Source organism: Castor canadensis, chromosome 11, assembly GCF_047511655.1.
Source record: "Castor canadensis chromosome 11, mCasCan1.hap1v2, whole genome shotgun sequence".
Taxonomy (NCBI): Eukaryota; Metazoa; Chordata; class Mammalia; order Rodentia; family Castoridae; genus Castor; species Castor canadensis.
In genome coordinates this window covers 58,918,270-58,943,466 of record NC_133396.1, presented here as the reverse complement: position 1 = coordinate 58,943,466, position 25,197 = coordinate 58,918,270, and the positions used below count along the sequence as shown (strand labels likewise).

Sequence of the window (25,197 nt, the reverse complement as noted above, 5' to 3'; positions counted from 1 at the left end):
CAGTCTCTGCTTCCTTTCTGGAATATTCCATAAAGGACATGCATTTCTTGGGAGCATTGTGTCAGGACAAGGGCAGAAGGCACTATAGTTAACTCACAGGAAGTGAATTACAGATGGATAAGATGGTGCCCAGGATATCCCCACAGTTAAGGACCTTGTTTTTACCCAATAGACCACAGTTTTCCAACAGTTGAGAGAGACTCTCTGAAAAGCTGTCACCTCAGAAGTCATTCTAGATGGTGCCATTGCTGCCACTCACTTTGGGGAATTGATAATCAGTGCTTTATTTAAACATTTTCACTAGAGGCAAATGTTTATTCTTTGGGTAGATTGAGTAAACGTATGTGGAGTCATTCTATGTCACCAGTCTGCTGAATACAGGAGGTGATAACACTGGGCAAAAGTGATCACTGGGGTAGAAAATGAGGTGGAGCTAAAATTTCTCATGGCTTATGAACATGCTATCACAGTTCCTCATGGAAGCCAGGAGGAACCAGAGACACCAGGCACAATGGTGGCCACATGGAGTTACTGAAGGACTCTCAAGACGGTGGCTCTGAAGGCACCAGAGGGTTGAAACCCATCTCAAGTGTCATCACTTGACAGTTTCTCTCTCTGTTTATTTATTATAAGAGCAGTGTCCCCAGTGGAGGCTGTTCTTCCCTTTTCTCCCTCTCCCGTGCTAGACCACATAGACTTACACAGAGGACAGTGGAATAGAAGAGGAGAGCCAGCGGGGCAAGGAGGTCATAAGTGCCCTTCTCTTGGACCTGTGAAGAGGATAGGGAGGTCAAAATACTAAAGGTCCCTCAGCCCATTCTGGATCTCATTGGGGTTAGAGGCACAGAGAAACCCTACCACTTCTTCTGTACTGCAGAGCCTCGGCAGCCTCCAATCTAGACTTTTCCTTCTCTTTACCATGAAGAGATATTGTGTCTGCCACAACTTCTGTTTGATCCCTTCTACAAAACCCTTCTCTCTTGCTGCATGGCAGTTGGTCCTTTATATTTGGATTTCTAAGTGAAGCATTCCAAAGGGCCATTAACTCTTGAGTTGGTTTTCTTGTAATCAGTATATAACAGCACCAGGTAAGTGGTGATGTCAGAACTGTGACCCTACATGCCTTGATAAACCAAGACTTTCTTCTTCTGGGGGCCAACGGAGAGAAAACCATGTCTTCCAACTCAGTCATGGAGTCAAATAACAGAACAAAACTTAAAAGCAAATTCTTTATACAAGAGCCAGAATCCTGTAATAGGACTCACAGTCCTGCATTAAATGCACTTCTGTCTCATAAAAGCCCATGGATTGAACTGTTGGAAGAGGCCTCGGTTTACTTTCCTGATCAAGTTTCTCTTCCTCGGTGTTGTCATGGATCTTTTTGAGGAAAGGAATTTAGCAAAGCTCCCTCCCTCCTTTTCTCCCCCACCCCCTCCAATCCCTTGACTTACAAGCAATGTCCATCTTAAGAAGTGGCTTGACTTCAGGCCACTGGTGCCCCTGCTACATGTTCACACTAAAAATAGCACACCCCTTTCTAGAAACCTTCAATACACAAGCTCCATTGATACAAAAAATTCATGGGTTCCCAGTGCCTTTACCAAGCCCCTGTGGTGGTCCTTGTGCCCCAGAGCTGACCTACTTCTCCACTCTACAAGGCTGGTACCGGCTGGGCCCTCCACTGCCTGGCTAGCCTCACCTGGCGGGTCTTCTGCAGGATCTGCTCCAGGAGAATGAGGAAGTGGCCCGGGTCTCTGCTGACCAGCTCCTGCAGGCTCCAGCAGTTCAGACACAGACCAGCTGGATGAAGTGAGAGAGGCCAGTGGTCAGCCCAGGTCTCTGGCCATACTTAGGCAGGGATATAGAGAAGGGAGAGTCGGGGTGGGGGGGGGGACTACGCTGGAACATTCCTTTCCAAAGTAAGAGAGTCTTAGAGAAATTGTTGGAGCAACACTCAACCCTGTCATGCCCCATTTAGTTAAAATGACCTGTTTTGTCACCTTGTCTGGGCAGGGGGTTGTGGGGGGGTGGGGATCAGAGACACAGGCTGGGGTTCCCTCAGAGGTCTGAGACCCGAGAGCAAGTCTGCAACATCACGACAGTCATGGGACTTCCCAGGACTGCTTGGTGGAGCCTGGAAGGGGAAGCTAAATTAATTTACAGTTGAAAAGATACAATGAGCAGGGTAACTTCCCCAGACTTTCTTAGTTTGTTTTCTCTGTTTCCCTGAAGTCAGCAAGGGTAAACCCCTAAAATTAAAGGGTGGCCACAGATGGGGGAGGGTGTGCATTGGGGGTGGGGAGTGAGAACAGTAGAGGTGGAGGCAGACTGACGGTGAATTTCGTGACCTCGTGTCCCAAGCCCCCTCACATGCATGGGCTCTTTCCAAAGCCCCAGAGGCCCAGCCGTGTTCATGTGGCCAAAGGTTTTTTTAAAAATGCAAAAGTCAGATATCTCCATATTTTTTTTTTACCCAATGATGTCCGCATCCCAACTTTATAAGCTTGGGCTCCACCAAAACCTGAGTAGGAGGTAAGAAGGAAAACTTGTACTTACTGATCACCTACTCTGTACCAAAATGGCACTGGGCCTTTGCACACGTTATGTCAAGGCTCCCACCCTCTCATCAGAAAGATGGTTCCTCTAATTATTCTTCCCATTTTAGAGACAAGGCAAATGGGGTCCTGACAGCATAGATGGCTTGCACAGGTTGCACATTTTTTAATGGAGTTCTGTCTAATTCCACAGGTAGAGAACACTTCCTGTGGAGGTGACATTTGAACTGAGCCCTGCAGAGGAAGGAGTCAGCTATATGTAGTTATGGGGGGAGAGCTCCAGGTAGCGAGGTCTCCAGGGAGGAAGGAAGCAGATGTGTTCTAGAAGCAGTGGTGTCTATTGTGCAGGAGAGTGAGGGAAGCAAATGAGAGATGGGAGGTAAAAAAATCTGCCAGCAGTCGCCTTCAGGGATGCAACTGTCCAGCCTGCAGACACTCTGAGTCCTGAGAACATGGAGCCCAGATGCCTCCTGCTCCTAGCAAGTCTGTGGAAGTTCTCCCTTAGTCCTCAGGGAGGAGAAGGGTGGGGCTGTGGAAGGAACTAGAAACAAGTCCACTAGAGATCTGCCTGTCAGTTCCTGGCTCCTCTTTAGAAAACAACAGTTGTGTTTCTAAGCAGGCTTGATGCCTTTTTGGGGGAGCTATGCTTCTAACACGTGCCTGCGGAGGACAAGGAAGACGAAGGAGAAGCAGAGAGCCACATACCAAGGACTCGTATAGTACATCAGGGCACCTGCCCAGGTGAGGTCTAGGGACTTGATCAGTCACATACTCAGGGTTTGAATCAGAATCCATCAACTTCATTCCTGGCCTACCATGGCTCCTGAGGCTTCCTTGGGCCCTTGACTGCCTCCCAGCTTCCCCAGACCTACCTGACCGGGAAGTGGAGCGGAGGCCAAGGCTGAGTCCATGCAAGCAGCGCTCCAAAGCATGCTGGATGCGGTCCTCCGTGCATGTCGTGGACCCTGGCTGCATCCTGAGTCATTGCCTATATAGGGGACAGACAGTGGTTAGTCTCTCAAGCTCCTTTCCCAGGAAGCACCGGGATAAGGGAACACCTGACCCAGCCCTCTACAGCTCAGGTGCTGTGGGGGCCACACAAAGGGGCTTCCAGCTGCTTCCAGGGCGGAAGAGCTTCTGGAAGGCACATCTGGATGGCAGGACAGAGCACTCCTGTGGCAGAACATCATGGAGGCGGAGGAAGAAAGTGGTCAGAGATGAGAGAGGAGAGGAAGACATGACCTGTCTGTTCTACCAGGTAGTGGGAAGTGTCACCAAGTGCCCAGGGAATGCCCAGAGAATGGTCAGACCCAAGCAGCTGGGCAGGGGACCTCCAGGGGAAGATCAAAAGCACACGGGTTTTTTTTCTAAATTTCCAGACGTGTGTCCCCCAGGTCTCCACTGATGGGGCTGCATCTCTCTCCGTGTGCTGAGCACCCCAAGGCCGAGGTGCCAGGGCAGGGGGTGTCCTCACATGTGCCTCCACCCCTCTCCTGCCACACTTTTTGCTTGGGTGCCCATGTCCTTTCTGCATCCTAACTTCTTTTTTCATTTTTCTTTCCTTTTTCTGGAGGCTCCTGATGTCACAGTCACCAAAAGCCCTCGCCTGATCCTTTTTCTCGGAGGCCTGAGGACAGACCAGGGGCTGGGTGGCTCAGCTGGAAGCCACTCACCAGGGGATTTCAGAACTTTAGCTCTGGGTGGGGAATTGAGAGTCTCCAGCAGGGCCAGCCTTCCCCGAGTCCTCTGGAAGCCACGACAGGAAGTTGGGCACAACACACCGGAACTCAAGTCTGAACCTGCTATTTGCTAGCCATGAGATTTGGGGCAAATTCATCAACTTTTCTGAACCTCGGTTTGCTTATCTGAAAAGTGGGGGTGACAATGGTGTTGACCTCCCAGGACTATTGGGGGATTAAATGTCTCAGTGGGTACATGACCACTGTCATGCTGCCATCTCTGCCACACTTGCTCCTGTGCTCGGGGATTTCACTGCAATCACTCCTTCCAGGCAGACACTGTCACTCAGCAGTTGCACCAGGTCATCAGGGAAGCTGAGGAAGTGGCAGGCCACCTCTGTGGATCTGGGGACAGACCAGGAAATCAGAAGAGGAAGCTCAGAGCTCAGAGATGAGCCATGCAAATGACATGTAAAGAGATCTGAACTCCTAACCCAGTTGGGTGAAAGGAGCATTCGGATCACAGAGTCTCCACATAGGCAAATTCTCCCATTTCTCCAGTCTGGGAGGGCCACACACCCTATGAAAAACAAGCTCTTGTGAGCTGTCCCGCTCCCTTCATTGATGACCAAGGGGGTTGTGCACTGTGATGCAGAAGGTGCACTGAGAGTGAAACCATGCATCCACCCGGTCATTGATTTCCTGACCACCTACCATGCACCAGCAGTGGATAGAATGGGCATGCTTCAGGGTGGGAGACATTGACCTTGACAGCTAAACAGACAAAGGGAATCCCAGAAGGTGACCCATGTGACAACAGGATGGTGCTGGAAGAAGACAGATGGGCAGCCCAGTCCAGGTTGCTTGGGGGGGTCTCTGAAGAAGGGACTTTAAGCTGGTTGAGGAAGCCTGGAGGAAAGTGAGTATTCCGGAAAGAGCAGAGCACATGTGCCAAGGTCTGATGCAGAGGTGGGCTTGCCAAAGACCCAGACTCTTGAGGCTAGACTGGGTTAGCCTCAGACCCACCCTGACCCAGGCCCCACTCCTCCAGTTCCAGAAAACCTTTTGCTGGTGATTCGGGGCCTTGGGGCATTCTTAGGCCCTTTCACAGCAACTGTCACATAAACCTTTGGACTCGGTAGAGAGTCCACTATCCTCAGCCAGACAGAGTTGATTTCCCATTTTCAACCCTTCACTATTTGTGCAGGTACCTGGCATGAGTAAGTGTCCATGGGGAAGAAAGCCTGAGATGAGGCCTCGTCTTTCTGCTCATAGGGGCAGCCTAAGGCCAAGACCCTGTTGATTTTGGTCCTATCTGCCCTGAGCTGACAGTTCTTACTGAAGGAGCCAGACCACCAGGCACTTCACATGAATGACCCTCGAACATAACCAGCCGGACTCCATGTCACCAACCCATCCTTTGTCCTCGCAGCTTCTTTCTCCCTAGTTAGACCCAGCCAAGTTCTTGGAGGGAGATCCAATGTGTCTCTGGCCAGTCCTTCATTTTACAGAAGGAGAAGCTGAGAACCAGAGGGGTAAGGGTTAGTTCAAGGCATTCGGGGGCGGGAAGAGCTGCAGGGAATTGTGTAAACAGACAGAGGAGCAAGTAGGACCTTTTCCCTCTCCCCAGATTGTGGCTAGGGCCCAACTCCAAGGACAAAAGTGCCAAATGCCCTACATAAAATTACAAGAGCCACAGAGCCACAGAATGGCCCTGCAACCACCCTGGGCTTGGAGGGATAACAGTCCAGATGTTGCACAAGACCGTGCCATCTGTCATTGTAAGATTGGGAAGAAAAGGGATTGCTGATCATTCTGGAAGGTGCCCCCTCTGTCTCCCCAAAGCCAGGGTGGAAGGGCTTTAAGAGAATTTTTTGTATAGACTCGGTGGCCTGCCAAGTGAGGACGGTGCCATGATATTCTCAGTTTACTACCTACTTGACCAGCAAACTGGCCGTGGGCACCAGGTGCTTGGGAGCAACAGTGTAATTCAGAGAAGGGGTAGCTTGCAGGGGAACAAGTCAAAGTCATGTGCTCCCTGTCCTGGTGGGGGCCATATGCAAGGAACAAGGCTGTGTTTGAGCAGTTTTGTTACTACTTCATGCTAGCAGGCCATCAGCAAGGTGGGGAAAACCAACAGTAAGCAGCTGAAGGCTGACCCTATCTCTGTGAGACCCAGGTGTGGCGGGAGGAAGGAATGGGCAAGTAAGTGGTGGCACAGAGGAGTTGGATGTCACATAGACAGGAGGTGGCAAAGCCAGAATACAATCTCAGGGTGTCTGGGTTCCTAACAACTACAGTACGTTGGTCCTCGGCAGTCAGATGCAGTTAGTAGAGGGAAAATGAAAACAACTTGTGTTCCCACCCTAACAAGTGAAGACTCCAGTACCACGATTTTGCTTGGGGAGGTTTGGACTCCCAGTTGCTGGGGTTCATACCCTAAACCTTACCCTAGCCCTAACTATGTCTGATTTTCTCAGCTGCTCAGCGCATCCTTGCCTCATCCAGAACGAGGACACTCTGTGACCCAGGCAGGGACTCCCAGCAGCAGTGCACTGTATAGGGTCCAGGTGTCTCTGTTTTGGAGCATAGGCTAAACCATGGGAACTGGGTTTTAAGTCACCCCTCTGCCTGACCCAAGGTGACAGACAAGTCTGTCTTGCCTGGAAGTAGGCATGAGTCACCTATGTACCCTACACTGTCGTGATGCAAACATGACACAGACAAACACTCTCAGCCAATACCACCCCTGTCGCATCCTAGTCCTTAAGGGCATCAGACCCTAGTGTCTGCCCAGCACCCTTCCAATGACAGTTGGCCTCTGACTTCTGCCTCCTGGCCTCAGTGTCCCCCATTCAATGAGGACAATCAATGCCTTCATGGAAGAGCTGGACACCCTGAAGGGCCTGGGCAGTTCTTGCTGTGTGGGCCTCTCTGGCATCCTAGAGCTCAGCCCAAGCTCTTCTTAAAAGTCAGGACTTGCCCACGACCTGGGCCTGGGGAGCGAGAGGGAGGCGGGAGAGAGGGTCTGGTTAAGGGGCCCCTCAGATGAGCTGCCTGGCGGTCAGGGAGAGCTTGGTCGCTCCATGCTGGGCCTAGCATGCTCATTTCCGTCTGATGATCTGTTGAGTCACATTTTGTGTGACTTGCCCACAGAACTCTGCTGGCTTTGGAGAAAGTGTGACAGGGGAAGGCATTGTGACCCTCTTCTCTCCAGGATGTTGCTTTTTTTTCAGAAGTTTGGCAAACAAGGCCTGGTCTCTCCAGCATCCTAAACCCAACCCTGCCCCCTCCCCCACCCCTTGTTAAGCGGAGTCCCCATTGTGAAATTCCAGCAGCTGCTGGGAATGCCCCCCACCCCTCAGGGTAGTGTTGAAATATCCAACAACTGGCCAGCTCCTACTCTAAGTTCCTCTTCTGAGCCAGCACCGAGGACTCAGTCTTTACTGGGGACCATGAACGGGGTACACAGACTTGGAATTGAGGATGGGTCTGTTGGATCCACTAGGAAGTCAGCTCTGCTTCTCCACCCCTTCACATGTCAGCATACCCCATGCTGTCCAAGACTCATCTGCACCAAGGCCCAGGGCTAGTCAGAGGGGTGAGGTCTGCCTGTGTCCAGATTTCTGTGGCTGCCACCTGGGAGGACAGGGAAGAGGGTTTGTTTTCTTGGGGGGCTTTCCAAACAGTGCTAAAAGGCAGAATTTAGTGGGCCCACATCTCACAGGGAGGAAGGCATGAGTCTCCACATTCTGGCTAGCACCCCATATTGCTTTCCTGCTGGTCTGGAATTCTCCAGGTCTCTTTGGAAGTCCTGGTCCAACAGGTGGAAGGAGAGCAAAAGTGGGGTACAAACAACAAATTAACTTAATGGCAAATTATAAATGATGAACATAGCCACATTGAAGGGACAAGGTCTGAAAGAACTAACCTAAGTAACCTTAGTATATAGAATTTTGACTGGCTAAAGACAAACAGAATGTAGAGTCAAAGCTCTATGTCTCAGTGTCCTCAGAAAAATGTCACGCCTCCTCACTCCCACTGCCTGCAGTAACCATTCTCTTTAGTTTCTGCTGTGTCTTTTCTGGGTTGGAAATAAAAATTGTTTGAGTAGGATCACAAAGGAAGTTCTGCCTTAAATAGCCACAAGAAAAGGGAGCAGAGAAGGGACAGCTGTGTCTTGGAAGATGGTAGGATGAGGAGATCAGGAGTGACTCAGGACTGAAGTGGTTGGCATCAGCCAGGACTGTGTGTCCTGGTGTGTTTGGGTCCATCACCCTGTTAGTGCCACCTAAAAGGACAGGGAATGCCAGGTGTGTGCTTGGGGTCTGTGCGAGCTCAAGGTTAAGCACACTGAGTACACAGACGTTTACGATATGCATTGTGAACACACAATACAGTGCACATACTAAGCACCAGTAACTGTGGTCTATTGAGCACCATGATGCTCTCGTAACACACACACACACACACACACACACACACACACACACACACACATATTGTGCCAACCACCTCCAGATGCTGTTGAGATTGGGCCAGGAAGTAAAAGACCCCCCAGTTATTCTGATGCACAGTTGGACTCGCAAGGTAATTGTCTTCTATTTGGTCAAGGGGCCCCTCAGCTGAGCTGCCTTGGGGTTTATGCTTGCTAGGCAGGCACTGTACTGCTTGAGCTATACCTCCAGCTCTTTTTGCTCTGGTTATTTTTTGAGATAGGATCTCACTTTTTGCCTAGGCCAACCTGGACCACAATTCTCCTATTCTACACTTCCTGATGTAGCTGGGATGACAGGTGTGTGCCACCAGGCCCATGTTTTTCTGTTGAGATGGGTCTTGCAAACTTTTCTGCCTAGACTGACCTGGAACTGCGATCCTCCCAATCCTCCCAATCCCAATTTTATTACTAATCTCCCAAGTATCTAGGTTTACAGGTGTGAGTCAAAAATATGCAATATTTTTATGAAGAAAACTTTTAAGAGAAAGAAAAGGCAAAAGTAAATGGAAATGCATACCCTTTCATTAGATAGTTAGGTTTATATTTTAAAGAACTGCTTCAAAGCCAGGTGACAGTGGCTCAAGCCTGTAATCCTAGCTCCTCGGGAGACAGAGATCAAGGAGGATCAAGGTTGTTAGCCAGTCTGGGCAAAAATAAGTGAGACCATATTTCAAAATATATACCCAACACAAAAAAGGGGCTCGTGGAGTGGCTCAAGTGGTAGAGTGCCCACCTAGCAAACATGAGGCCTTGAGTTCAAACCTCAGTACTGCCAAAAAAAAAAAAAAAGATTCAAAAAGAATGAAAAGTTTAAATGTAAAGAAGGAAAACTATAAAATTCTTAGACAGGGGAAAGATGTATCACACTGGATTTGTCAATGGTTTTGAGATGATACCAAAAAGCACATGCAACCAAAATAAAAAATAGACAAACTGGATAGCAGAATTTGAAACTGTGCATCATGGTTACAACAAACAGAGTGGACAGAAAACCTAGGGAATGGGAACAGAAGAAAAGATTTGCATATCACTTGTCTGATAAAGGGCTAATATCCAGAATATATAAAGAATTCCAACAAGTAAACAACATCAGCAAACTCGATTTCAAAATAGGTAAAGGACTTGAATAGATATTTCTTCAAAGATAATACAATGACCAGTAAACATATGAGAAGCATTTGTCATTACTAATCATTAGGAAAATGCAAATCAAAACTACAATGTCACACCCACTGAGATCATTAGTGTTATTAGTTTTAAAATTAAGATTCATTAATATTACGAGCAAGGCTTATTGCGAAAATTATATAGATGCATACAGTGTATTTTGAACAAGTTCACTCCCTCTATTACATTCTCTTAACCCCTCCTTTCAAGCAGTATTTGGTGGGTGTCATTATGTCATCTTCATATATGCATATGTAATATGCTCCGATGGAATAGCTATTATTAAAAACAAGACCCAAAGTGTTAGTGAAGATGTGGAGGAATTGGAACTTGGGCACTGTTGGTGGGAATGTGAAATGGTATAGCGGCTATGGAAGACAATACAGCCGTCCCTCAAAAGATCAGAAGTAGAATTAGTACACGATCCTGCAGATCTGCTTCTGGCATATATCCAAAAGAATCAAAATCAGTGACTCAATACTCAATATCCATGTTCACAATAGCATGGTTTACAACAGCCAAAAGGTAGGAGTAACGCAAGTGTCCATCAATGGATAAACAAAACATGGTACATTCATACAATGGAATATTATTTGGCCTTTAAAAGGAAGAAAATTCTGACACATGGTACATGAATGTACCTTGAGCAAATTATGCTAAGTGTAATAAGCCAATCACAGATAGATTCCACTTACATGAAGAATATAGAGCAAACAAATTGATAGAAACAGAATCTAGAGTGGTAGTTGCCAGGGGCGAGGGAGTGTGGAAGGGGAATTGTTTAATGGGCACAGATTTTTAATTTTGTGAGACAAAGAGTTCTGGAGGTTGGCTGCATGACCATGTGAATGGACCTGGGACTACTGAACAGAACACTAAAATGGTCAACGGGGCAAGTTTTATGACATGTATAGTTTACCACAATTTTTAAGAGCAAAGATATGAATTAATTGACATATTTGTGATATTACATAGGAATGTCAATTCGTCATGAGTTTTAGCTTAGAGAACAGGAAAGAAGGAAGGGAGGAAGGAAGGGAGGGAGGAACAGAGGAAAGGAGGAAGGAAGGAAGGAAGGAAGGAAAGAAGGCAGGAAGGAAAGAAGGAAGGAAGGAAGGCAGGAAGGAAGGAAGGAGGGAGGTGGCTACTGCTGAATTCTATGTCAGGTACCAGGCTGGGCATTTTCACTGGCTGATACAGTTAAAGGATCGTAATCACCCTGACATAATCATGGTTATCCACAATTCCTGCAGCTCAGGGAGGATAAGCCATTCTTTTGGCTAAGTTTCTGTGGTCACAGTTCCTATGGCCTTATCTGGAAAGAAAGATGACCTGGCTCCCAAAGCCCACGTTCTTCCTACACACTATTCATAGGAAATAATGTCTATCCTTTTCTAGATACACACAGGGCTGAGCATGCTGTTTCACCTGTGTGTTATAATTTGAGACTTCCAGGGAAAATGTCTGGCACAAAACTCATCTGAATTAACTCTGTTAGTCATCCATTCTCCATGAGCGAGCACTTCTCACTTCCTCTGTCCTAGCTTACGTGTTAAGATAGGGACACTTACCTACCAAATGAGTCTATTATAGCAGCAGCAGTGGATGGTGGGCAGCAGATGGGCCCCAGGGCCAGGAGAGAGAGGAAATGTGAACAGGTAGGTGGTGATGGTGTGGGGGTGTGGGGAGGGTGGGGGTGAAGTGGACTGTGCAAGACAGGAGGCCAGCTAAGGGAGCAGAGTCAGGACCAACTTTGCTCAAGCCCTTCTCTACTTACCAAAGGGCACAGGAATGACTGAGAAGACCAAAGCTGCATGAAGGGCAAGGAGAACGTGCTAAGAATGAGAGGGGAAGGAGGACACCCACCTGCACACAGCGTCAGCTCTGGGCCAGACACTGTCCTCGGGGCTTAAAATGTATGATCTCACTTATCCTGAGAACTCACTGAACACACAGATGAGGATGTGAAGCTCCTGGTGGCCAAACCCCTTCAGCCCAAGGACACACAACTGGTAAGTTGCACAAGGAGAATTAGAGCCCAGGTCTACCTGGGTCCTCCTAGATAGGTGCACATATGCAGAATCCAAATTGAAAACTCACACCAACAGGCCAGAATCAGTGCTGACATTATGTCTCAATCAGATGGAAATGAATTCAGGAAATCCAGGCTTCAGGTCAGGTCAGAATCTCTCTACAAGTAGGTTGATTAAAGTTAGGCCTCAAATGGGTGTGCACATTTATTGGAGGTATGTTCTTAAAGACTGATGGGTCACATTTGTTGAGATGGAGAAGTCTGGGAAGAGGACAGTTTGGGAGCAGAAAACAAGAGTTCTGCTTTGTCCAAACTACATCCCCAGTGGAGAGGTCTGGACTACAGCTCTACATTTGCGGGTCCATAGAAAATAGTGGTCAATGAAGCCATGAATCCTGGAAAAGGGGAGTGAGGAGCGCAGGGACTCAGTCTAGGACGTGCTGTGTTCAGAAGTGGCACATGATGTCACAAGGATGCTGAGAAGAGACGAATCAGGGAGTAGGAGGACAGCCTGATGTCAAAGAAACTGAGATCAAGAGTGTTTCATGGGGGACAATCCAGCATGAGCACAAAAAGAGCCCTAAGATAATTCCCTTATCTTGTTTTAAATTCTGTATCTACAGCAAAGTGTTATAGCAATTCTCCCCAAGAGGCAAAATTAGACAGAACTTCTGCTTTCCCTGCAAATATTTTTATGACAATTCATACTTTAGACTTTGTTTTTATCACACAAGGAACAGATGCTACAGGTATAAAAACTAGAAAATGGCTCTGGGAAGTGGAGTGGATGCACCTTCCTACTGGTCCTGTGAAGTACAGCTACACATGCTAGCACTAGGCATAAAGCTAACACAAGAGACTGATGGGTAGCAGGTAGACCAGCAGGGGCCTGGGCAACAGGAATGACAGCATGGTAGAGTGGCGAGTTCCCTGGGCTCTCTATTTGCCTCATAGATTCTAACCTTGGAGCAGAAGAGCTAGCAACCTGGAAAAACCAATGGATATGGATGGGAAAAGCTGACTCTAGTCTCTAGCCAAAGGGTAAGGGAAGAGGCAGCTTAGCTAGACAGACAGCTCCTCTATTCCATCCAGCTCCACAGAGAAAACCTGGTGTCACTTCCAGCAGTGAAGACCAAGGCAGACCTGAACTTTTACTCTGGCCAGCCTGTTATGAGGCTCCCAGACCCCTGCCATGGGTACTATTTATGAAAGCCAAGCAGGGAGCCAGGTCTTCAGCTCTGTTGGTAGTAATGAGCCCCCTCCCACCCACAGTGCCACTGGACACTCGGACCTGGACTTGTTCCACCCCTCACCAGGTAATAAGTAGCCCCCATCCTCCAATGAGTGGTGTTAGGGGAAGTCTAGTGGAAAGTCAGGGTTTTCACTACTGCCCAGAAGCAATGAGGTCACCCCAGAACTCACCACCATGGTGACACTGGAGTAGTAATGATGCTTTCCTGCCTCCCCTCTCAGCCAGAGAAGTATCAAAGAGGCCAAAGGGGAAGCTGGAGCTCCCACTTGACCCAGTAGCATTGGGGATCTCTTCCCAAGTTGGTATAGGTTGAGTATGGAACTGGGACCTCCACCTCCATCTGGAAGTAACGAGGCAATTCCCAACACTTCCCTGCCAGAGAAGCCTTAGAAAAATCCTATGAAACTAAGGCTTAAGAGGAGTTTATACCTCTCAAAATTCCCAAAATGTGGAAGTTCCATCAACAATTACCTGTCACATCAACAAAGAAGATCTCAAACTAAATGAAAAAAGAGAGTCCATAGGCACCAATGCTCAGAGACATCAGACATCAGATATTTTAAAGCAGTCATCAGTAAAAAATGCTTTCATGAGCAATTATAAACTCTCTGAGCACAAATGAAAGAATAAAGTCTTAGCAAAGAAACAGGAGATAAGAGTAAGTACTAAATGAAAATTCTACAACTGAGAATAAATAACTGAAATAAAAAATTCAATGGATGGACTCAGCAGCAGAATGTAGGGGGACGGAAAGGGAAATCAATGCTCTTGAGTATTGGATAATTATGTGACCCAATGTGAACAACAAAAATAAAATAAACTGAAGAGAAAGGAACAGAGCCTCAGGAACCTGAACAACTGAAACAAACAGTCTAAAACTCACGTCATCCGGGTCCTAGCAGGAAAGGAAACAGAGGGAAGGCTGAAAAAGTACTCACAGAAATTAGAGCAGAAAACTTGGAAAATCTACAGAGCCAAAAGCTGTGGGAACCACAATGAAAGCAAAGCAAAAAATACACACAAAGACATCTTTTTAGAACTTAGGAAAACTAAAGCAAAGAAAAAGCTATGAAAGTGGTGAGAGAAACAACACTTCACCTTAGAGGAAAAATAATGGGAACGCCAGTGATTTTCTTCATCAGAAATCACCAAGGCTAAAAGGACTAAAACAATATTTCTTATATGCTAAAAGAAAAGAACTATTAACCCACAATCCCATATTCAGCAAAAATATCCTTCAGGAATGAAAGAGAAATCGAAGCGTTTTTAGATGAAGGAAAATGGAAAGAATGTGCCACCAGGGTACCTGCCCTAAAAGCTTGGTAAGGAAAATCTCTAGACAGAAACAAGATGGTAATAGAAAAAAGTATTATTACCTCAGGAAGAAAGAATAAGGTAGGCAAAAACTCAATGAATGCAATAGACTTTTCTTCTCCTCTTGTGCTCTCTAAATTATGTTTGATGATTGAATAAAAATGATACCGCTGTTGTTAGATACGATGTTGTTCTAAAACATGCAGAGTGAAGACAATTACATACAAATAAGGGAGGAAGAGGGAAGAAAGGAGGGCAAGCTTTCTAGCCTTCACTAGAACTGATGGCATCAATAGGCCAAAGTTATGCATACACAATATCATGCCCCTCAGAAAAATGTACGAAGAGAAATAAAGACATCACAGATAAAAATCAAAATGAATTCTAAAAAAGTTCAAATAATACACAAGACAGGAAAAAGAAGACAGAAACGACAAACACAAAAACAGCCCAGAAAACCAATAATAAAATAGCAGACTTAAGCCCTGTCTTATCAATAATTATCCTGCATTTAAATGGACTGAATCCATTAATTAAATGATAGAGATCATAGTGAATTACCAAACATTTGCTCACAAAAAGCCCACTTCAAATATAAATGATACAGGCAAGTTGAAAGTGAAAGGATGGGAAAATACATATGATGCAAACATTAACCCAAAGAAGCAAGAATTCTATATTAATATCACATACAGTAGACTTCAAAGCAAAAAAAATTCCCAGAAACAGAGATGTCATCAATGATAAAGGATTGGTTCACCCAAAAGACAGATCAACCCTAGACGTGCTCCCACCAAAGATGCAAAATATGTGAAGCCCAAACTGAGAGGACGGAAAGGACAAATAGACAAGTTAATGATTATACGTGGAGACTTCAACATTCCTCTCAATAGTTACAAACCACTCCCCCCTGCAAGAGCAGGACACACCTTTTCACACACCCCTGGAACACAGTCTGAGACTGACCATGTCCTGGGACTTAAAACCAACCTCAACCTCAATTTCCATTACCATGAAGTAACTGAAATCATACAGCGGGACTTCCATGACCACAATGGAATCAAATCAGATCCATAACAGAAAGACAGAGGAGTTCCCAAGTACTTGGAAACCAAACACACTTCTAAATTGCCCATGGGTCATTGAAGACATCTGAGGAAAATCCAAAAATTCATTGAAAGAACAAAAATGAATAAACAGTGTATCAAAATCTGTGGAACACAGATAATATTGTTCTGAGAGAGATATTTTTAGCCTAAATGTGTGATTAAGACATTATGTGCCCAGCAATTACACTCCTGGGCATTTAGCTCAGAGAAATAAAAACTTATGCACGTGAATGTCTGCAGCAGCCTTATTCATAATAGCCACAGCTAGAACCAACCCAGGTATCTCTCCATGGGTAGGTGATTCAACAAACTGGTATAGCTATACCAGGGAATATTAGCTGGCAATAAAAAGGAACAATTGACACATAACAGCCTTGATGAACCACTGGAAAATTAGGCTGAACAAGAAAGGTCAATACCAGAAGTTTACATACTGTATCACACAATTTGTATGGTATTTTTGAAATGATGAAATTATAGAAATAGAGAACATATTGTTTGTTTTCAGGGATTAAGGAGATGGTGGGGATAGGAGGCAGGTAGGTGTGGCTATAAAAAGGCAATATGGGGATTCTCCTGGTGATAAAGATTCTGTGTTTTTTGACTGCACCAATGTCAAGGTCAAGATCTTCTCTGTGATACTATACTATAATTTTGTAAGATGTTACTATTGGAATAATCTGGATATGGGGTACATAACTGCTATTATTTCTTATAACTACATACAAATCTATAATTATTTAAAAATAAGAAATTCATTAAAAAACAAAAATTAGGGCAGGGGATATTGGCTTAATAGTAGAGAGGTCACCTGGCATGCACATGCCCTAGGTTCCATCCTCAGCACCACAAACAAAAAAAACAAAACAAAAATGTAAAACCTTGAATGGATAAACTATTTTTTTTCTTTGCAGTACTGGAGTTTGAACTTGGGGCCTTGCACTTGCTAGGCAGGTGCTCTACCAATTGAACCACTGCCACAGCCCTCCAATAAGCTTTAAAATGTTAAAAGATGAGCAGTAAAGCCATCAAGAACAATCACTTCCAATATTCTGAGAGAAGGGAAATACACACGGTGAGTGAGCCTCCTGATCTCCCTGGCTTTCTGCTAGAAGGCACTCCCAGAGGATGGATCACAGAGACAGAAACCTGGCAGAATATAGAGGTATTTTTGAGATGAGGAGACAAAAAGTTGAGCTTGGAGCTCCTGAGATGGCTGGAATTTTGGGGGTCAGGAAACTGGAAAGACAGAAATGTAAAGAAGAGCTCTAGGATTCTGCGGCGGGATCTTGCTAGGCTTTGAGTTCTAAACTGCATGTAGGAGACAAGACTTTGTAAAGCCTGCAGAAACAGCTTCCAGGAAGCCTTGAACTCATGGAGACTCCAGAGATCACACAGTGTTGGAAGCCATTGGATTTCCAATCAGCCAAAGTAGAAAGATGTCACTGAATACCCTGGGGGTTAACTGACACCCTAGAGAGGCAGCTCAGGCTTTTAAGTAACGGCAAAGCTACATACATCCTAAATAAGCTTAAGAAATATTTGAGAGAGACTGTGAGGGGTGGCCCATGCCTGTGATCCCAGCTATTCAAAGGCACAGACTGGAAGGATTGCAGTTTGAGGCCAGCCCAGACAAAAAGTTCATGAGACCTCATCTCAACCAATAAGCTGAAGGTGGTGGCGCCTGCCTGTTATGCTAGCTACTGTAAGAAGTATAAATAGGAGGATCATAGTCCAGACCAGGCAGGGCAAAAAACATGAGACTCTCTCCCAAAAATAACTAAAAAAGGGCCAATGATGTGGGGCTCAGGTGGTAGAGTGCGTATCTAGCAAGCACAAGACCTGAATTCAAACCCTAGTACCAACATCCCCCCCAAAAAAGAATATTTGAAAGGATCATGTCTTCCATCTATATATTAACTGCTTGCAAGAATGAAATTCAACATTCTTTGAGGAAAAACAATAAAATTTAGACTGTCAACAAAATGGCACACTCAAAACAATTTAGAAATGACTTGATAGATGAGGATAGAGAAAAGTATAAGTCAGTACTAGTGAAATAATTTAATGGAAATAAACAGAAAGATGGAAGATGTGTTGGAATTAGAAGACAGAAATGTTAAAAACATGTACTACAAATATGTTAAAATATTTCAAGGACAAATGGGCAGAACAAGTTATTGGAGAACTATCAGTAGAGCATTGGAAACTTAGAAAAGGAGCAAATGGAAATCCAGGACAGAGAAACAGTCTCTGAAAAGGAAAATTCACTGGATGGACTGACCAAACAGGAGACACTGCAAAAAGAAGATTGGTGAACTTAAATATAAAGCAGTAGAAATCACCCAAACTAAAGTACAAAAAATTAAAAAGATCTTAAAGTATGAATAGAGCCTTGGTGACTTCTAGACACAATCAAAAGATCTAACATATATGGAACTGGTGTCTCAGAAAGAATTCAACACTTGCTTATAAAAAATCTAGGAATAGAAGGAAGCTTCTCTAGAATAATAAAGGTCATCTATGAACAAAATCTACAGTTAACATCACACTTTAGTGGTGAAAATGGAATGCTTTTCACCTGCTGCTGGAAACAAAGCAAGAATGTCTGCTCTCAAACTTCTATTTAACATTCAGCTGGTGGTCATAACTATTGCCACAGGCAATGCTAAAAACATACACAGCAGAAGGGAGGAAGTATGACAAGGTCAGATGCCATGACTGTATACACATAGAGTCCTGAGGAGTCTGTTAAAAACCACCACAAGTTAATTGATCAAGGTTACAGGATACAAAGTAAATATAAAAAAATCAATTATATGTCTATATATTAATAATGACATGTTAGAAAATGAAAAAAACTTAAATACCATTAACTATAGCATCCAAAAAATGAAATTCGTAGGGATAAAGTTAACAAAATGTATGACACTTCTACATTTAAAGCTAGAAAACATTGCTAAGATAAAGAGTAAGGGAACAAATGTACCATGTTCATGGGTCAGAAACCCACTATTGGTATTATGTCAACTTCTTCTAAATTGAGCTACAGATTCAATGCAATTGAAACAGTATCACAGAACACTTAAAAAAAGGAAGGAAACAGACAAGCTGATCCTAAAATACATATGGAAATGCCAAAGACTTAGAAGAGCTAACAGTTTTAAGAAGAGAAAGACAAAGTTGGAGGAGTCGTGCTATTTGACTTCAAGGTTGGCTTTAAAGCCACAGTCATCAGGATATCGACAATATAAAGACAAAGTAACAGATCCTTGTCTCATCCCCAGGGTTTGTAAATAGGTCACCACTCACGTGGCTCAGTGATTTTCAACAAAGTCCCCAAAGCCATCCAAAGAGGAAGGTCTTTTATCAACTGGTCCTGAACAACTGGATATCCATAGAGAAGGAAGGGAACTGTCCTCAACTCACGTGTCACATGAAATATCAATTTGATGGACTATAGATCTAGATTAAAAAGCTAAAAGTACAGAGCTTCTAGAAGAAACACAAGAAAATACCTTCACGATCTACACAGGCAAAGGATGAAACATGAGAGAAAAAATAAGTGTTAGATTTCATCAACGTTTTAAACTTCTCTTCTTTGAAGGAAACCATAAAGAAAATGAAAAAAAAAACCCATGAACTAGAAGAATATATTAACTATAAATACATACATATTACATGCATCTGAGAAGCGATTTCTATCTCAGAATAGAACAGATACTTCCCAAAAGATATAAAAGTGGCCAATAAACTCATTTAAATATTCTCTTCATCACAATCATCGGGAAATGCAGATTTTAAACCACAATGAGACAATCCAACCCAGGAATATGTAAAATTAAAAAGATCAACAATACCAAGTTGAAAAGGAAATGGAACTATTATTATGGAATTGTGAAACGGACAGTGTTGAAAATTAGTTTGGCAGTCTAAAAAAATTAAACAATTACCTCCACTTTGGACCCCATAATTCTATTCTCTTGATTCAAATAAATGAAATCATATCCTGGCAAAAAGACTTCAATAGCGTTCACAGCAGTTTTATTAATAAATTGACTCACACTGGAACCAACCTGACCCATGAGTAGAGAATCATATAAATATCTGTTTGGTCACACAGTGGATGATCACTGAGCAATACAAGGAATGTAAAGAACAGACTACTAAGGCATGTAACCGCACAGATGAAAGCCAAAACCAAGGTGTGTGAATGAAGCAGACACAAAAAGACAGACTCTCTGTGGCTCTACGTACAGGAGGTTTTGGAATAGACAAAACTAATGTGTGGAGACACAAATCCAAATGGGGATCACTTTTGGAAGGCACAGAAAGAACCAACCAGGATCAGGCATGAGGAAATTACTGTAATGTTAGAAATATTCTGTTTCTTGATAGGAGTATGAGTTATATCAGTGTATAAATTTTTATTGTTTTAGGGAAAAAGTACAAATTTTTAAAACACACATTGGGATTCACAGAAAGTAGGTTGGTTAGAATTGAACAAGTTAGCTGAGTGTAGTGACACATGCCCGTAGTCTCTGTATTTGGGAGACTGGGGTAGGAGGAGAATTAGAGGTCAGCCTGGACTACATAGGAAAAAACATCAGATGTTATATGGGTGCCAGTGGCTCATGCCTGTAATCCAAGCTTCTTGGGAGGCTGAGATGGGGGGCGGGGATCACAGTTTGAGGCCAGCACAAGAAAATACCTTGTGAGATCCCCATCTCCAAAATAACCAAAGCAAAATGGACTGGAGATGTGGTGCAAGTGGTAGAGGGCTTGTAAAGCTGTGAGTGTCAAACCCCAGTCCTATCAAAAGAAATCAGATTAAATTTTTAGCATTTAAACTCAAGTACATTAAACATTGTCATGTTGTGTTAAAAAAAAAAGAAAAGAAAAAAGAGGGGAAGAAGCAGTAAGAGAGTAATAGAAGGGGTGAATGTGATCAAAGAACACTATTTGCATGTATGGAACGACAACGGAGCCTCTTTGTACAGATATACATTCATAAAAGGAGAAGTAGAAAAGAACTGAACAAGTTACAGTTAGGGCTTCTTCATGCTATAAGGAAAGAAGGGCTGGGGTTTACCAAGCAGTTTTATGGGAGTCCATCATTTTGACTGACCAAAGTGGAATGGAGTTGCTGGAGTCAGGTGCCATATAATTAAAGTTTGAACAGAACAGTTTTACCAGGCATAGTGGTTCACCCCTATAATCCCAGCCCTAGGGAGTCTAAGGCCAGCTTGGGAAATTTAGCAAGATGTTGTCTTTAAATAAATTTAAAAAAAAGCTGGGAATGTGGCTCAGTGGTGGAGCCCCTGCCTAGCATATAGAAGGTTCTCGGTTCAGTCCCCAGTACCAAAAAAAAAAAAAAAAGACAGTTTCCCCAAAATCAGGAGATTCAGGGTCCTTACTTAACTGAGCAAGCAGGAGGACCTCGCCTGTGTAGTTAATCATACAGGAAAACTTTGAAATGATCCCAGAAAAAAAAATGAGATCTTTTAATTGCATGTTTTGTTAAAATCATCTCAGTGTTGACTCTGTCTTCAATAGCAGCCCTTCATTCCCTGGTACAGACTTGGGGACTGGGTGGGAAGCAGCTTACTCACAGGGGCTCCATACAGGTTTTTAGCTCGAGTGAGTCCTTAAACCAAGGAAGCTGTTTGCAGGGGTCCCACAGAGGGAGCTCGGATAAGGCACAGAGATAATGAACTTAAAGCAGGTCATGATTTACTGATACCACACACGTCGGTGAATACTGAAATACTCAGGGGGATTTTACTGCAGTGTTGGCATTGACTTTGAGGCTGCTTTTTTCAAAGGGTGTATATCAGAGTATATGTTTTTCTTAATTCATCAAACTGTACAATAAAATTTTATGTTTCACAGAATGTAAATCAGACCTGAATAAAAAAATATTTTCTGAAGTTTCTCTTGGCAACATAGTAAGTGTGCAGAATAGATCTTGAAAGTTGTTCTTACATCCCTTTCCCTTTTCAAACACACTCACGATCCCCCTCCTGGTTTGGTCTGTTATTCTTCTAATCCTTTTTAGCGCATGTGTACATTGACATATGTACTTGTACACGTGTTTTTTTTTTTTTACACAAATGGGATCATAGCAGACACACTGTTCTATGTTGGGTCATCTTTGAGAAAAGCATATTTTATTATACTCAGCCCTCTGTACCTGTGGACTCTGTATTCACAGGATTTAACCAATGGTGGACAAAATATATTCAGAAAGAAATTGCATCTGCATCAAACATGTACAGACCTTTTCTGTGTCATTATTCCCTAAACAACTACTTGTATAGCACTCACACTGAATTAGGTATTCCCAGTAATCTAGAGAGTTAAGTCAGTGGTAAGTGTGTAGACTAGGTGCAATACCACACCATTTAATTTATAGAAGGGACTTGAGCTATCTACAGGGGGATGGGAAACCAGTACCCCCTGGATAAGGAGTGACGCCTCCCAGCCCCCTTAACCTTTTCCTGTGGTTTTCCATTGTCTGGGACCAAGTCCTAACACAGTTTACAAGTCCTGAGAGGTCTAGGACTCCAGACCTCTACAGTGTCATGGCTTCACCTCAGCTCCTCTACCTGCAATATTTCTCCACCTTTCCCTGCTTCTGATCTGGAACCCAATACACATTCTACCATCTTATTTACAGGTCACCTCCTCAAGGAAGGTCTTCTGACCCCAGGCTGGACTGGCTCCACCTCGCCTCCCAGCTGCCACAGCCTCTCTGCTTCTCCAGTGTCTGCATTGTCACTGCCTGCTTCCTGCACTGGGCTTTCAGCGCTGAGGACAGTGGCCGGTCTACCACACTCGTGACTCCAACCCCAGCGCCCAGCTTGGGGCCTGACAGATCCTTCTGGACAGTTACACAATCGTGTAACCAAAGCCCACCCACACGGGAGCCCATGATGCTATGATCACATAAGCAAGGGGGTATTCCTTGGCCACTGGGGGAAATCACATCCATGTAACACCCTGTGAGTCAGTCTGCAGAGGTGATGATCAAGTTGTTTTTTGGCCACCCACAGTGTGGGCCCGTTGCCTGGGAGACCAGTTTCCTCTGCCCAAGGCCAAAGAAGAGATTCGGGTCAGAGCCCCAGCTTCCTGGGAGCTGCTCCTGAGCCAGGATGTGAAGAAATTTGCTTTCTTACCTGTTGTTTTCCCTCACCCCATCCCCTTGCTAAGAAGGCAGCCACTTGAGGAAGGGTTGTGGTAGGTTCCTGACAGGATGTGACCCCTAGGTAGGGTTCAGTCAATGTAAGATGATAAATGCTTATTTCTTTTTATGACCTTATTTCTTAAATGAATTGTTAGATTTATAGAAATATTGAACAGAAAGTACATAGACTCCCTCTCCTCCCCCACCGCCCACGGTTTCCTCTATTATTAATAACTTCCATGAATGTGCCACCTTGCAACAACTGGTGGACTGATGGCCATACATTTGTATCAACTAAGCTCCACAGTTTGCAGTCAGACTACAGGGCTATGGAACGTGACCATACACCAGTACAGTCTCACACAGAACATTGTCACTGCTCTGAAAGTCCCCTGCGCTCTGTTCATCGCTTCCCTCCAGCCTCGCTTAGTCACTGGACTTTCCTGCCTCTATACTTTTGCCTTTTCCAGAACGTTACATAGTTGGAATTACACAGTAAGTAGCCTTTTCAGACTGGCTTTTCATTAGCAAAATGCATTTAAATTTCCCCCATGTCTGGTATCTATTTTTTATCGCTGAATAACATTCCATTGTAGGAATGTGGCCATCTGTTTATCTATTCATCTATTGAAAGACACTTTGCTTGCTTCTCTTTTGGGGGAAATTATGAATAAAACTCTTACGTGTAAGTTTCAATTCATTTGTGCAAATACCCAGGAACATAATTGTGGGATCGTATGGTAAGAGTATGTTTAGTTCTTTAAGAAATCATCAAACTGTTTTACAAGGTTTGCCATTTTGCATTCCCACTAGCAACGAATGAGTTTCTGTTGTCCTGACCCTTGCTAGTGTTTTCCTACCATTTTAATAGGTATCTTAATTTGCAATTTTCTATGGATTATTATGTTGAGCATCTTTAAATGTGCTTCTTTTCAGACAGGTGCAGTGGTACATGCCTGTAATCCAAGCTACTCTGGAGGCAGATATTGGGAGGATTGCAATTCAAAGTCAAACTGGGAAAAAAAAATTTGAGGGATGCCACCTCAACCAATAAAAAGCTAGGTGTGGTGGTGTGTACCTGTTGTGCCAGCTACACAGGAAGTAGTAAATAGGAGGATCATAGTTCAGGCCAGCCCGGCATAAATGTGAGCCCCTACCTCAAAAATAACCAAAGCAGCCAGTCGCTGGTGGCTCATGCCTGTAATCCTAGCTACTCAGGAGGCAGCAATCAGGAGGATCACAGTTTGAACCCAGCTAGGGCAAAGAGTTTGCAAGATCCTATCTTGACAAAACCATTACAAAAAAGGACTGGTGGAGTGGCTCAAGGTTAGACCCTGAGTTCAAACCCCAACACCACACACACACACACAAAAGCATAAGGTCTGGGGGTTTGGATCTGGTGGCCTAGCAAATGCAAGGCTCTGGGTTCAAACCCTAGTACTACCAAAAAAAGTTCTTATTTTAATTTTTATATCTTCTTTGGTGAGTTGGTTATTTATATCTTTTGCCTGCATTTTAATTGGGTTGGTCATTTTGCTATTAATAGTTTTAAGAGTTCCCTGCCTGGGCATTGGTGGCTCACACCTGTAATCTTAGCTACTTGTGAGGCTGAGATCAGGAGGACTGAGGTTTGAGGTCAGCCTGGGAAAATAGTTCATGAGACCCCATCTCCAAAATAACCAGAGCAAAATGGACTGGTGATATGGCTCAAGCAGTAGAGTGGCTGCTTTGCAAGTGTGAAGCCCTGAGTTCAAACCCTAGTCCCACAAAAAAAAAAAAAGGGTTCTTTGTACATTTTGAATACAATATCTTTGCAATGTATGTGTTGTGCAAATATCTTTTCCTCCTCTGTGCCGATATTTCCTTCTCTTACTTTACTCTTTCATAAGCGTAGAATTTAAAATTTTATTTTGGTTTTGTTTTCTTATAGAGCTGGGGATTGGACACAGGGCCTTGCACATGTAGGCAAGGTAAGGACTCTACTACTGAGCCCTACCCCAGTCCGGAACCTTTAAATTTCCATCATGCCCTACTTAGCGGACTTTTCTTTCCTTGATCTTGCTTTTGGTGTCGTATCTGAAAATGGCCAAGTGTACTACTTGCCTTGACTCTTAGCTAGCTGCTGATGGTAACCAGGACCCTGAGTCTGCTACTGTCACCTTCGCCTCCTAACTCACAACCATCATGTAGGAGTTCATCTCCAGATGACTGGCAGTGCCTGCTGGGAGCTTGGTGACTTGGAACATAGCGTCCAGCTCAATGACCAGATGCCAAGTGACAAGAAGACTCGGGGAGGAGATGAATCCTTCAGCACCTTTCTCAGTGAGGTGGCACTGGCAAGCATGTGCCCAGGGCAGCATCTGTAGACCTGGAACTCATGGTCATGGGTGAAGTTCACACGGGCA

The 25,197-nt window shown here is 44.3% G+C and overlaps 1 protein-coding gene across 7 annotated transcripts in view; it reads right to left on the bottom strand.

Annotated features, from left to right (window-relative positions):
* The window catches only part of Pik3r5 (phosphoinositide-3-kinase regulatory subunit 5), a 79,119-nt gene that overhangs the window by 30,372 nt on the left and 23,550 nt on the right, over positions 1-25,197 (bottom strand). For all 7 annotated transcript variants that reach the window (XM_074046871.1, XM_020186164.2, XM_074046870.1 and 4 more), the window contains 3 exons: positions 3,428-3,543; positions 1,700-1,800; positions 702-770 (listed from right to left, as the gene is read on the bottom strand). In XM_074046871.1, coding sequence (XP_073902972.1) covers positions 702-770; positions 1,700-1,800; positions 3,428-3,530 — 273 coding nt within the window. In that variant the 5' untranslated portion in view covers positions 3,531-3,543. The remainder of the gene's footprint in view (positions 1-701; positions 771-1,699; positions 1,801-3,427; positions 3,544-25,197) is intronic.